This window comes from Halichoerus grypus, chromosome 12 (assembly GCF_964656455.1).
Source record: "Halichoerus grypus chromosome 12, mHalGry1.hap1.1, whole genome shotgun sequence".
Classification (NCBI taxonomy): Eukaryota; Metazoa; Chordata; class Mammalia; order Carnivora; family Phocidae; genus Halichoerus; species Halichoerus grypus.
Window position 1 is genome coordinate 89,155,095 of NC_135723.1, and position 14,903 is coordinate 89,169,997.

The 14,903-nt window shown below is 36.1% G+C and overlaps 1 protein-coding gene across 4 annotated transcripts in view; it reads left to right on the forward strand.

Annotated features, from left to right (window-relative positions):
• NUP205 (nucleoporin 205) overlaps positions 1-14,903 on the forward strand; it is an 82,839-nt gene that overhangs the window by 18,000 nt on the left and 49,936 nt on the right. For all 4 annotated transcript variants that reach the window (XM_078059596.1, XM_078059597.1, XM_036100628.2 and 1 more), the window contains exons 8-15: positions 2,120-2,295; positions 5,248-5,364; positions 5,549-5,686; positions 8,022-8,172; positions 9,184-9,389; positions 11,291-11,473; positions 12,890-12,940; positions 13,544-13,753. In XM_078059596.1, coding sequence (XP_077915722.1) covers positions 2,120-2,295; positions 5,248-5,364; positions 5,549-5,686; positions 8,022-8,172; positions 9,184-9,389; positions 11,291-11,473; positions 12,890-12,940; positions 13,544-13,753 — 1,232 coding nt within the window. The remainder of the gene's footprint in view (positions 1-2,119; positions 2,296-5,247; positions 5,365-5,548; positions 5,687-8,021; positions 8,173-9,183; positions 9,390-11,290; positions 11,474-12,889; positions 12,941-13,543; positions 13,754-14,903) is intronic.

Below are 14,903 nucleotides of genomic sequence, written 5' to 3' on the forward strand. Positions count from 1 at the left end.
GGTGTAGATGTATGGTGATTAACATAACATAATAAAAAAAAGATTGATGCTGCTTTATTACCTAAATAGTCTTCAAGAAATAGTTCTTGAATTGATCATCATGTGATTTAAATTCCAGTATTTCTGAATTCAAGTGATGGTGTGTAATTAGTCGTTGTTATTAATATTTAATTAGTAATTTTAATAATAAGTATTAGTCATAAAGAATTAAACTATTTTGTTCTCAAGGAGTTTGTATGGTATGGGTAGATATGCAGGCTTTATTTCAAAATGCAAAATAAAACATAAAAACCCATCTGTTTTCCTCTGGTTGAAACTCTTGGCTTGTATCTATTCCTGACCCTTTTCAAGGCAATGAAAATGTACTTTGAGAAGCATACTCTGTATTTGGTCTGTATAACGCTCAAGTAGAATGAACTACAAACAATTCTTTTCCAAAGCCAGATTACCACAAAGTTACCTAGCAGTTTTATATGTAAATTTAAAAGAAGCAAGCAACGATGTATTTCTTGATGGAAGGACACAGCAGCACCTGTGACATACTTTTACCAAAAAAATTGAATGTAAGTCAGATCAAGTCTCTAGATCAAACTACCAATTTTTAGTATAACCAGAAGACAGAGGAGTGTCTTAACTATACAACTGGGATAGATATCAAACCACATTGGGGAAACTCTGTAGGATAAAAGTCCAGTTTCTGCAGCAGATAAAGGGCAAGTGAAAAATTAAAAAGATACAGGAGGAGTCTACAGATGTATCACTCAAACATAATCTGTAGATCTTATTTGGATCCTGATTCAAGCAAACAAATTGCACAAAAAGACAAAAAGCAAAAAACCAAACTAAAATCTTTTATAGCATTTATGGGACTGTTGTAAATTTGATTACTGTGTGGATATTTGATATTGAGGAATTGTTTTTTTTTTTAAGATATAATGGTATTAAGGTATAATGTTATTTGTATGTATGGTTTATTTTTTGTTTTTAAAGTATTCTTTTGTATACTGAAATACTTACAAATGAAATGTTAAATTGTCTGGCATTTGCTTAAATCTCATTTGGGAATGCGTGGAGATCCAGATGAAATATGATTGCATAAATGTATAACATCAAAGTTAACTGATGGGTTTTGTGGTGGTTCATTATATTGGTTTATTTTTAGATACCTATTTGAAATTTTTTGAATAAAAAGCTAAAAAAAGTTACAAGTAGACCAGTTTGTCTTTAGGTTAAGGTTTAGTTTTTCAATTTTTGCTACTTTGTTATCAAATTAGAAGAGTTACTTAGGTGGTCATGTTCAGGTCTTGGTCTCACTTACTAGCTGTGAAGACTTTTTCTGAATGATCTAGTTCATTTCACTGAGATTAAAGCCTTGGCGTCATTTTCATATGTTAATGTTTTGATAATAACTCACTGACTATATCAGTGTTACATCATATATTCTTGAAGTAATTTTTTATTGCTCATGTTGTTACTGTGATGAGCAATTTGTTTCCTAATGTACTTTTTAAATTAAATTTTATTTTTTTTAAAGATTTTATTTATTTATTTGACAGAGACACAGTGAGAGAGGGAACACAAGCAGGGGGAGTGGGAGAGGGAGAAGCAGGCTTCCCGCGGAGCAGGGAGCCCGATGCGGGGCTTGATCCCAGGACCCTGGGATCATGACCCGAGCCGAAGGCAGACGCTTAACGAATGAGCCACCCAGGCGCCCCTGTACTTTTTTTTTTTTTTTTTTAAAGATTATTTATTTATTTATTTGACAGAGAGACAGTGAGAGAGGGAACACAAGCAGGGGGAGTGGGAGAGGGAGAAGCAGGCTTCCCGCTGAGCAGGGAGCCCGGTGCGGGGCTCGATCCCAGGATCCCGGGATCATGACCTGAGCCGAAGGCAGACGCTTAATGACTGAGCCACCCAGGCGCCCCTCTAATGTACTTTTTCTGTAGCTCTTTTGAATTTGTGAGTCTATTATAGTAATACAGTCTTATTTTTAACATAGCACATGCCTGAGGGTTCAGAAGATACCTGAATTTTGAAACATCAAGAGAGTATTCTGAAATGTTATAATCTAGTTTAATAACTTTCCCTTCATGTGCTGTTTTTCTAAATATATTTCTAGCTCTGGCTGAATTTACAGAAGCAGATGAAGCAATGGCAGAGCTCGCAATTGCTGACAATGTTTTCCTGTTCCTCACTGAATCCGTAGTGGTGTCAGAAAACTTCTATCAGGAGGAATTTTATATCCGTAGAGTCCATAATCTCATCACAGATTTCCTTGCACTTATGCCAATGAAGGTAGGTATAATAATGTAGGATAAGTAAAAAATAGTAGAAAATTTTTATGAAATAAAACTGATCAATTCACTTTATGTTTTGGAAACTAATAAAATCTTCCATTGTAGACTATAATTTGACAGTAGTTGTGTTACAGCTTTTGAATTAGTAATTCGTGAAAATGAAATAAGACGTGGTAATTGAGACTAAGCTAAAAGAACAAAATATTTGACATTGAGAATAGTTTATAAGGAGAGAGTAATAGTTAAATTACTATGCGTAGAAAATTGTTAACGTCATGATACCCCAGGGATCAATGCTTAGATTGTCTTATTGATATATTTATACATGATTTGGAAGAAGGCATAGTAGAAAATCTCCAGTTTTATAGATAATTGTGTACACTCTTAATTATAGTATATAAATGGACTTCTGCATGCATACAGGTAATGTAATGGATTTAAGAAACAAATGCAAAGGCTACTTTCGAATAAAGAGTTCAAGCTGTAACTTTGATCCAAAAAGGGATTCTTAGAGCCATTTCAGAGAGTTTCTCCAGAGCATTTTTTTTCCGTGCAGTTTTGTTCCAAGGAAGCCATCAAAATGCGGGCAGGAAATAAATGAGGGCATAAAGCTCTATGAACTCACTTTTTGTGTGTATTTAAAAAAAGCACCCTAAAGGACGTATACTTGTAATACTGTAGTACAGTTCTGCTACCATACCTCCTGAAACACATAAGGCAAATGGAAAGACTACCTCAAGTGGCAACAAACGATCAAGGAGTGAAGTGCTTATTCATTATTTAATGAATTAAGTGTTTGTTGAGTTTCTCCTGTGTGCCAGGTACTATACTAGAAGTTGTGAAGAAGACAGATAAGTAGTAGACTCATTCCTTACCAATAAAGAATTTATAATCTAGTTGGAGAGATTAGGTAGTGACAGTGAATGAGAGGTATAGACAGTAAATTTATGGATTTATTTAGGCTAAGAATAGCTCCCTCAGGACTAGAATAGTCAAGGAATACTTTAACAGATAACCTGAACCCTCAGTAACCTCGAAGGACTTGATAGATTAATATCACAGAATTTTGGAATAGGAAGAAGCATGCTAATCCTTTCATTTTACATTTGCAGAAATGAAGTCGTAGAAAGGTTAAGTCTTAAGTGTTTCCCAATCAGTAGTCCAGATGGGACTTAAGTTATGGAAAGATAATCATAAATGGCTTGAATAATATGAAGAGTGAATTCACATAATTGGAGTACTTTGATAGATAATAGGAGTATTTAGGTTATTGGTCTCTTCTTGAACGAGCTTTGCTTTGTGTGTATCAGTGAATTTGTCCTTTTTATTCAGATTGATTGGCATAAAGTTATTCCTAATACTCCTTTATTATACTGTTTGTGTCTGTAGGATCTGTAATGATGTTTCTTTTTTCATTCTTAATTTTGGTAATTTGCATCTTCTGTGTGTGTGTGTGTGTGTGTGTGTGTATGGGTGTGTGTGTCTTCTTAATTAACCTGGCTAGAGGTTTATCAATTTTATTGAACTTCCTAGAACCAGCTTTTGGCCTCATTGATTTTCTTATACTTTGTTTCACTGTTACTGATTTCTGCTCTACATTATTTTCTTCCTTTTTGCTTTGGGCTTAATTCGCATTTCTAATTTATTAAGGTAGAAGCTTAGATTATTGATTTGAAACCTTTCTTTTTTTCTAATACAAATATTTGATGTTACACATTTATCTCTAATTATTGCTTTAGCTGTGTCACATAAATTTTGATATGTTGTGTTTTCCTTTTTGTTCAATTTAATGTTTTTTAATTGTCCTTGAGACTTCTTTGATCAGTGGTTTATTTAGAAGTGTTGTTTAATTTCCAAATATTTGGGGGCTTCCAGGCATCTCTCTGTAACTGATTTCTAGTTTATTTTTGTTGTGGTCAGAGAACATACTTTATAGGATTTCAATTTATGTTAAATTGGCTGAGGTTTGTTTTATGATTCAGAATATGGCCTATCTTGGAAAATGTTCTACGCACACATGAAAGGAATGTATATTCTCCTGCTGTTCTGTGGAGTATTCTGTAAATGCCCATTAGGGAAAGTTGGTTGATAGTGTTAAGTCTTCCATGTCCTTACAGATTTTGTATACTTGTTCTAATAAATATTGAGAGAGGAGTATTGAATTGTGGGTTTGTCCTGCTTTTTTTGTTTTGTTTTTAAAAGAGAGTAGTTTCTTCTATCAGTTGGCACGAATGTTATAAGGTGATGGTTCTCAGCCAGTGCAATAACGTCCTTCAGAGAGTGTTTGGGAAATTAGTGGCACCACTTTTCCTTGTTAAAATATCTTTGGTGGAGGAAGAATGAAGGGGGGGGAAATAGGAGGGGGAGACGAACCATGAGAGACGATGGACTCTGAAAAACAAACTAAGGGTTTTAGAGGGGAGGGGGATGGGAGGATGGGTTAGCCTGGTGATGGGTATTAAAGAGGGCACGTTCTGCATGGAGCACTGGGTGTTATGCACAAACAATGAATCATGGAACACTACATCAAAAACTAATGATGTAATGTATGGTGATTAACATAACAATAAAATTAAAAAAAAAATCTTTGGTGGAGTTATTGGTGGAAGTAGGTAGTCCAGAGATGCTAAACTGTCCTGCAGTGTTCAGGATGATCCAACCCGGTGAAGAAATGTCCTGTTCAAAATGTCAGTAATGTTCCTTTTGAGAAATACTGTAGTTAAAACTCAACTTCTCTGTACTGGAAAATGCACTGACATTTTAAGATATTTTTAAATTATGGATAGTGGTATCACAAAATTCCTAGTATATTTCTTCATGTCATTAAAGTGGAATAGATGTTTAAACAGTTTTTCTATTATGTAATCACTTTTAGACAGTTGCCTGATTTCAGTATTATTAACCTATATACTAAATTTCCATATTAAACTGTATGTAATGTATTTAATAGGTGAAACAGTTGAGGAATCGGGCAGATGAAGATGCTCGAATAATTCATATGAGTATGCAGATGGGTAATGAACCTCCCATTTCACTTAGAAGAGATCTGGAACACTTAATGCTCTTGGTAAGCCATTACACTGGATGGATGGTCATCTCGCCCTCCTTCCATTATTTATTCCCTAACTGTAGAAAATTTCACTTTTAATGTTTCAAATATACAAGTGAATTCCGTAAAAATGTAAATTTTCACTTAAAAGTAATTGTTGAGTTACAGGCATTTTCACCCAGTCTTTGCTTACACTTTGCAGATTGGTGAGCTATATAAAAAGAACCCTTTTAATTTGGAGCTTGCTCTCGAATATTGGTGTCCCTCAGAGCCTCTTCAGACTTCCACTATCATGGGTTCTTACCTTGGGGTGGCTCATCAGCGACCCCCTCAACGCCAGGTGAGCTCTTAGTTTTTCTACTTTTCTACCTTGGTATGATAATTGGGAGTCTTGAACCATGAACAAATGTTATTTCCTGATGTTATTGCCATTAACACAAATGATCTCTTGTGTAACTTAGAAATTTACACTGTTTTCTTTTCTTAAGGAAATTTGAAACTCTTAAATTTAAGTTCTTTTTTTTTTTTGCAAGGAATACTTTTTTTTTTTTAAGATTTTATTTATTTATTTGACAGAGACACAGTGAGAGAGGGAACACAAGCAGGGGGAGTGGGAGAGGGAGAAGCAGGCTTCCCGCTAAGCAGGGAGTCTGATGCGGGGCTCGATCCTAGGACTCTGGGATCATGACCTGAGCCGAAGGCAGATGCTTAACGACTGAGCCACCCAGGTGCCCCTAAATTTAAGTTCTGATATGTAGTTAGCCTTTTGTAACATACTAGGTATGTGTCAAATTGTAGACAGAAAGGTGTGTAGTCTTTCTATGTGTCATTTATTTGAATTTTATTGGTATTAGTATTAGTCTGTACTCAACAGGCATGACAGTAACCAATATACATCATTCTTTTTTCTTTTTGTCTTAAGATATTATTATTATTATTTATTTTATTTTATTTTTCTAAAGATTTTATTTTTTCATTTGTCAAAGAGAGAGAGCACACAAGCAGGGGGAGCGGCAGGCAGAGGGAGAAGCAGGCTCCTGCTGAGCAAGGAGCCTGATGCGGAACTCGATCCCAGGACCCTGGGATTATGACCTGAGCCAAAGGCAGACGCTTAACTGGCTGAGCCACCCAGGCGTCCCTAAGATTTTATTTATTTTTTTTATTTTTTATTTTTTAATTTTTATTTTTTTTAAATGTTTTATTTATTTATTCATGAGAGTCAGAGAGAGAGAGAGAGAGGCAGAGGCAGAGGGAGAAGCAGGCTCCCCGCCTAGCGGGGAGCCCGATGTGGGGCTCGATCCCAGGACCCTGGGATCATGACCTGAGCCGAAGGCAGACGCTTAACGACTGAGCCACCCAGGCGCCCCCATAAGATTTTATTTTTAAGTAAACTCTACACCCAGCATGGGGCTCGAACTCACCACCACGAGATCAAGAGTCTCATGCTCCACAGGCTGAGCCAGCCAGGCGCCCCCAATATATACCATTCTTAAGAAGTTGGGGAAGATAGGAGAGGTATAAGTACTAGAAGGAAAGGTTTAGAAGTTAGAATTGATGACAAAATGCCTATGAGTCAGTAGATAATGTAGGAAAAAGTCCATTTTCTATCCTATGTTAAGTAGGATACGCAGTCTCAAATAAGATGGATTGCAGTATCTTATCTTTATCTTTTTGGGATTTGCTGTTCTAGAAGCTTTCATGTCAAATAATTTTCAGTTATGCTAGAGTCTGGGATCAGATGCCTTTTTACTGCATTTCTTACATTTATTTTTCTCCCCATTTAAAAAATGTTTTGGAGAAGTGTTTATTAAAATTTTTTGAAGATTAAAAAAATCTTTATATTATGAAATACTTCAAGCATTTGGAAGAGAGAATAATTATAATGAACACCCAACATCTCAATTTAATAGCTGTTAACATTTTGCCTTGTTTGCTTCATCTACTACTGCTGTTTTTACTACTTTGATTTTGCTGGAGTACATTAAAGTAAGTTATAGACAGCATGACATTTCCCCTTTTACTAGGTAAATAAATATCTCTCAAAAATAAGGCTGTTTTTCTACATAATTAGGAAATCATTTATACCTAACAGATTTAACAACGATTTCCAGAGATCTGTAACATTTTCAGTTCTGAATTACAACCAATGAGCCTCAGTGTCTGAATAGTATTTTTGTTATTAGATTTAAGGAATAAGCAAGATAAAAGGAAAAACTAAGAAGTGGATTTACAGAACAGGAATGTAGGAATGTGGTACTGGCTGAACACAAAACAGTACGGTTAGGTTAGCACCCAAAATTCTTTCAGGTTCCTAGGTGTTCATGCTAAATTTGACTGGGATTCATGAACCCTGGGTTCCAAGTATATCTGACTTTGTGGTTAATTTTAGAAGAAGAAATTTCTTCCATTGCTTTACATATTTAAAATGTGAGTAGTCTTATGTTCTGTGACATTGAGGTGTTTTAAAAAATAATTGTACTTTATGTTCACAAAAATATTCTATAATTGCATTAAATTGCTAATGACGATCTTGAAAAAATTTTTCATAAGTAGATTACCAGATTATTAAATTAGAGCATTTAGTTTTAGTTCATATGTAGTCTTTATTAGTTAGTCTGTGCTACCTAAAAGTTAAGATAAGCTTTATGTAAACTATTGGTTTTTCCCTATTTCAGGTTGTCTTGTCAAAGTTTGTTAGGCAAATGGGTGACCTATTGCCTCCAACGATTTACATTCCTTATTTGAAAATGCTCCAGGGATTGGCCAATGGGCCCCAGTGTGCTCACTACTGTTTCAGCCTGCTTAAAGTCAATGGTAGTAGTCATGGTAAGAAGAATCTGGATGTTGTCTAAGTTTGTTGTGACATTCTTGAGTTCACTATCCCCCTGCCTATTAAAGAATATTAGTTATTTGTACTAGGTTCTACCAGGTGTATACATTATTTTTATAATAATGGGAAAGAAGCACATTAGTAGCTTTATGCGTTAGTGATGGTCTCACAGATTGGGCAGTTTTACTGTTTGCTTTATAAAATATAATTCAGTTTAAGAAATCAGAATTGATACATAAAAACTTTGAAGAACCCATCTGGTACTCAAAACAGAATATATACCCTGGCCACATGAATTTGATTTTTTAAATTCATGTTCATAAGTACTTGTTTTCTAAATTTCTGTACTTACAGTTTCTCTGTCAACCCTCCCAATTTCCTCATTTAATTTTCAGACTTGAGTCTGGTTAAATTTGCAACACTGCAAAAGAGAAGAGAAAGAAATAGTTATTAAGCATCTGTTTTGTTAGGTAGATATTATTACTTTCATTTTTACATGTGAGGAAACAGGTTTAGAGAAGTAATTTACCCACGGTCATGAGGAGGAGGAGGATTGGACCTGAGATCTGCCAGCACTAAGGCCAGTGTTCTGGCTACTCTGTCAAGGCCTGCTTGTAGCGTAATTTAAAATCTAGACTGCACTTACCTCTCTCTCTGGGAATTTAAGCTCACATTTAGGAATTATCTGATGGGGAAAGTAGTCCTACATAATTACAGCACAACACAGAGAACTCTTACGGATATAAAGCAGATAACTGACATCCAAAGTAATTTGCCTTTGCACTTACATGGGCACCACCCATTCTTAGCCCTGAGGAAAAATTAACCCAGAGTTTTAGTTTACAGAGGAATTCTAACCCTTTTTCAACACACTCCTTAATTTAGACAACACACTCTACTTATCTAGGACAAAGGCAAAGTTTATTGCTTTAAATTTATTTTCCTCCCTCGATTTCCAAGCACATCCTTAGACATTCTTGAAACAAAATTCTGTGCTGTCTTTACAGTTGAAAATATTCAGGGAACAGGTGGCAGTCCTGTTTCCTGGGAACATTTCTTTCACTCCTTAATGCTTTACCATGAGCACCTCCGGAAGGATCTTCCGAGCGCAGATAGTGTCCAGTACCGTCACCTTCCTTCACGTGGCATCACCCAGAAGGAGCAGGATGGATTGATTGCTTTTTTACAGCTCACCTCCACCATCATTACTTGGGTAATTATCATCCACAGCATGTGAGAGCATAATTTTATTTGTTTTCTAGCACAGGGGCATTTTAAGGAACTCCCAAATTTTCATGAAATGCTTGAAGTTTATGAGTGATGAATTTTGCATATATAGAATTCTGTTTTTAAGTTCTGTGTTTCTTTACCTTCAGAGGGTGTAGTAATGGTAGCCCAGCTTATTGCTGTCAGCTAGTGGGAAAATAATAGCATATGCCTGAAAGAAAATAGAAGGGCAAATACGAATCAGTTGTGACTGCACATCCTTCTAGAAGGTTTCCTAACATAGGTGTGGATATGTGTGTTGGTGTTATGTATACATAAAGAATATATTTTTTATTTATTATTTTTTAAATTTATTTTTTAATGAATTTATTTTTTTATTAGAGTACATGTGCGAGTGGGGGACAGAGAGGGGCAGAGGGAGAGAATCTCAGGCAGGCTCCACGCTAAGCACAGATCTCAAAGCAGGGCTCAGTCTCATGACCCTGAGGTCATGACCTGAGCCAAAATCAAGAGTTGGATGCTTAACCGACTGAGCCACCCAGGAACCCCAAGAATATTTTTACTTAAAAAGAAAAGTTTTTTACTAAAAAAAAAAAAAGAAAGAAAAAAACCAAGAAAAGTTACTTACTGGATTACTTTTATTCTCTCCTTACACCAAACCATCTTACCCCTCACTATCAAATTAGTCTTTATAGGAAACATGAGTTTCATTACATAATTTCTCTACTTAGAAACCTCTTCTAGTTGTTCTATTATTTCCTAGAGCAAAATTGTTTACTGAGACATTCTGTCTTAAGGACAGGAATAGTGTCTTCTAACTTTTTGGCTTTTCTAGGAGTGCTTAACATTATTATTATTATTTTTTTAAGATTTTATTTATTTATTTGACAAGAGAGACACAGTGAGAGAGGGAACACAAGCAGGGGGAGTGGCAGAGGGAGAAGCAGGCTCCCCGCGGAGCAGGGAGCCCGACGTGGGGCTCGATCCCAGGACCCTGGGATCATGACCTGAGCCGAAGGCAGACGCTTAACGACTAAGCCACCCAGGTGCCCCTTAACATTGTTATTAAACATTAAAACATAAAGTTAGGGGGCGCCTGGGTGGCTCAGTTGTTACACATCTGCCTTCGTTCAGCTCAGGCATGATCCTGGGGTCCTGAGATTGAGCCCCACGTCGGGCTCCCTGCCCAGCGGGGAGCCTGTTTCTCCCTCTGCCTGCCGCTACCCCCTGCTTATGCGCTCTCTCTCTGACAAATAAATAAATAAAATCTTAAAAAAAACAACAAAAAAACCCCATAAAGTTAGTAGTTATTTCTTGTTGAATTAAAATGGAATGGTATTGGCACGCCTGGGTGGCTCAATCAGCTAGTCAGCTAGCTCTTGATCTCTGCTTAGGTCTTGGTCTCAGGGTCATGAGTTCAGGCCCTGTGTTGGACTCTACGCTGGGTGTGGAGCCTACTTAAAAAGAGAGTGGCATTTGATGCCACATATATCTTCATTTTTTTTCCTCAAAAAACTAAAAGGTATTCATTCATATATTATAGTAAAAAATATACTACATTGTTTCAGAAAGGATTGCAAGTGCTTAGGTAAGATTTATGTGACCTTGGCAGACCATTTATCTCATATGGATTATTTTCCATACTTAGAGCTATAAAAGTAATTCTAAAAGGCTATTTCTACCCTATTCCTTACATTGCCTGAGCTGTAATTTGATTGGATCCACTGGTACAACTCAGGAATAGCCATAGGCTTATCTTTGTCTTAGTATGTATCAAGCCTCTGAATGCTCAGTATGAGTGCTAGCAATTTAGATGATTGCTGGTCATTTTTCTTAGCTTTTAAAGATGGGAAAGTCTCTCTTGTTCTTTTTGTGTTTGATTCCCAGAGTGAAAATGCTCGTCTGGCACTCTGTGAACATCCTCAGTGGACCCCGGTTGTGGTGATTCTGGGACTCCTGCAATGCAGTATCCCCCCTGTTCTCAAAGCAGAGTTGCTGAAGACCCTTGCAGCTTTTGGAAAATCCCCTGAAATTGCTGCTTCTCTTTGGCAGTCGTTGGAATACACTCAGGTAGCATTACAAGCTCTCTTATTTATTACAGTTTGGAAAGTGAGGCTTGATAATATGGTAGAAGCAAGGGCATCCAATTTGCAACTTACAGTATGCCCTGAACTTCCCAGTTAATGATTTAGTACCGAGCCAGTGGTTTAGAACCGAGCCATAGCATCAGAAACTAACAGGCTTAGGTTTTTCTCTTAGATCAATTGACAGCTTCACTAGGTTACCAGAGATAGGTTCTTCTCTTAAGACTTTGTTTTTCAGTGTCTGTGAGATATTTATAAATGGACAGAATTCCTCAACTCTGTCTTTAAGACCAGGCTGATGAAAGCCTTCAGACATTATTTGTACTCATTAAATGTGGGGAATACCAGTTTTTCTTTTCTGTTGCTTTCTTTTATGTCCTCCTGTCCCATCCGAAAAGAACAAAGTATCTCTATTAACTTTTATTTTTTTAGATGTAAGGCCTATTGGAATTTTTCTGTGAAGGTATAGTTATTCAGTATATACACTAAGATTAAAAAGGAGAATAAGGTTGTGCTTTACAGAAATATCTCTAGGAAAATGGTTAGGTGGAATATGTGTTTGTCTAAAAATAATAAAACATATAGGAACCTGTGATTCTAACACCATTTTGAAGCAGTAAAATGTTCTTGTTATTTTCTAACGTGTGTCCTGAAGATGTAATGATACTTTATAAGAGCAAAATGCAGGGAGCTGGTGTGTGCAGGGAGCTGGTGTGTGCCCTTAGGTTTAGTATTAATACTTCATTTTTTTCACTTATGAGTGTATCACCACTTAATGTTCTAAGTGTTCAGTGTGCTCCTCTATACTGAAAATGAAATATGATTGGGTTTAGACATTTTTATTCTTAGAGCAAGACTTGTTTTTAAAGGATCCTACCTGATAGTATATTTTCAGCTTATAAGAGTGGTAAATAACATAACATTAAGTGTAATTGATTATACCGTATACTGCTTATGTCCCTAGCAAGGTCAGATCAGAACATCTTAACTCAGAACTTTTGCCCACACAAGAAACCTATTCAGACCTGTTCTTAACAAATTTAATTATTGGTTTTCTGGTGCTGATTGTAGGGCTTGTCTTGAACACTGGTGAGATTTTGTCCCATAAATCCTCTTTAAGATTTATTCCTAGAATATCTCAGAGGAAATTTGCTGCATATACTTCTTGTGTGCACTTAGAAACTACTAGTTTTTTGAAGCCCAGATAATCGAAGGTTCTGCCTGAATCCCACACAACTGCCAATGAAAGTCCCATCAGAGACTTCTCAGTTGTGCTTTCTGATCAGCATCAGAAGATACATGCATGTGTTGCGTGAGGAATATGACTATTATATTGCAGAGCCACTACTTTTCATTGAGGAGTGGGGGATGTTCCTAACATCTGTTTTCTTACTATTTTAAGATACTGCAGACCGTAAGGGTTCCAAGCCAGAGGCAAGCTATTGGTATCGAGGTAAAGTTTTCCTTTTTCTTTAAATGCTCTCTATTCATACAATCACATGGTGAAAATTAACAAAAATTGTTCTTAACCCTGTTAGGTTCCTATAATTTTCAAATTTAATATAATTTCATTTGAAGTGTTGTCTGGTCAGTGTTGAAATGGAGATGAAATTTTTCGTGAGAGGAACCAAAATACTCTAGGTTTCAAAGTTGGGAAAGGATGTTACATGGCAGCCATCCAAGCTGAAAGTTTGCTTTAAATTCAATTTAATTAGGTTACTTGGGTCAACCTGAAGTGAGAATTTACTTGTTTTAGTTTCTTTTCTTCTCTCTCTACGCTCCCCCTCTCTTTTTCATAAAGAAACATGTAAGATTTCTATTTTTAATTCACAGTTGGGAACAATATGTGGGAATTTGAAATTCTTCCATCTGATTGATCTAGATTTATATACTACTTTTGTGTCTTTTCCTCTAAATGAAAAATGGTGATGTATATTAGGTTTCTTTTGGTGTGGTGATGATACGTTCAGTATTAATGAGTCAATGTCTGCAAGATGTTTTGTACTTTATAGCTGATTGTTTTATATTACTAAATGTCTTTATTTTTCTTTGGTAGGTTGAACTAAATGAAATAGAATCCCGGTGTGAAGAATACCCACTGACTCGGGCTTTTTGCCAGCTTATTAGTACTTTGGTGGAGAGCTCATTTCCTTCTAATTTGGGTGCTGGCCTGCGGCCCCCTGGCTTTGACCCTTATTTGCAGTTCCTTAGAGATTCTGTGTTTCTCCGATTCCGCACAAGAGCTTACCGGAGAGCAGCTGAAAAGGTAATGTTCAGAGAAAACCGTTTTTGTCCTTATTCATTTATTGCTGCTTTTTCCTTTATGAAAGATATAAGATGCTATAAATTCATTTTAGCTTTTGCCAATCAGTAAAATTCATAGTCTTAATACTAAGGTGTCCATGATCTGATTAAGTTTATATGCATTAAAAAAAAAAATCTCGGCATTAAAACCAAAGCACAGACTTTTTAATGATCAGTAGTTTAATTGATATGAATTCATAGTCATTCAGATCGTTAATTGAACAAATTTGGACCAAAATTGAACCAAAAATGTCATACCTTTGTCAGTTGGAAACACATTGTCCTTTTTGGGGATGATTTTGTTTAGGGATTGAAATAAGTTTTAAACTTGCACACCAATTTCTATTGATTTAGTAGCTCTTTTGGGTTGTGGAGTCTCGGCTTAGTGGGAAGGTGTATTATGATCCGTCAGGTATGTTTGCCACGAATGGAGCCTGAGGGAGCGCTGACATTTACATACATATTTGCTCTGGTTGCAACACACTCAGAACTGAACTTACCATATATATCATCTTATGTAATTCCAATATTACCGTGAGGCAGGTACTATTAATATTCCCATTTTACAGATGGAGGCTTAGCAAGGTTAAGGAACTTGCCTAAGGTCCAGGACCAGGATTTGAACCTAGGACTCTGATTCCAGATTCAAGCTCATAACCTCTAAGCTATGTAAGAGACCCTTCCAGGTTCTGACGTAATTCACTTAGTCTATAATACTGTTTATTGCCTCACAGAATATGCTTGGATGTGTCCTGTAGGGACATTTCTGCTTTATTTTTATAATTTGCTGTTTTTGAACCTGTTGGGTTTATTTGTTGTTGTATTAGTGATTATAAAAATAATTTTTGTGCTAATTTGGGACAATTAGGAAAATATAGAAAAATATAAGAAGTAGTGATATTATCCATAATCCTGTTGCCAAAGGAAGGATAACTTAGTCTTTTTCCTATACATACATACTTTAATTGAGATAATTAGTTTAGTTTGCATCTCTTTTTGGCCACTAAATATGGTATCATGAGCACTTCTTCATGCCATCAAAGATTCTTTGAAAACAGTCTCTTTAATGACTGCATGATCCTTACTTGTTTTTAGCGTGGTTCATGTATTCA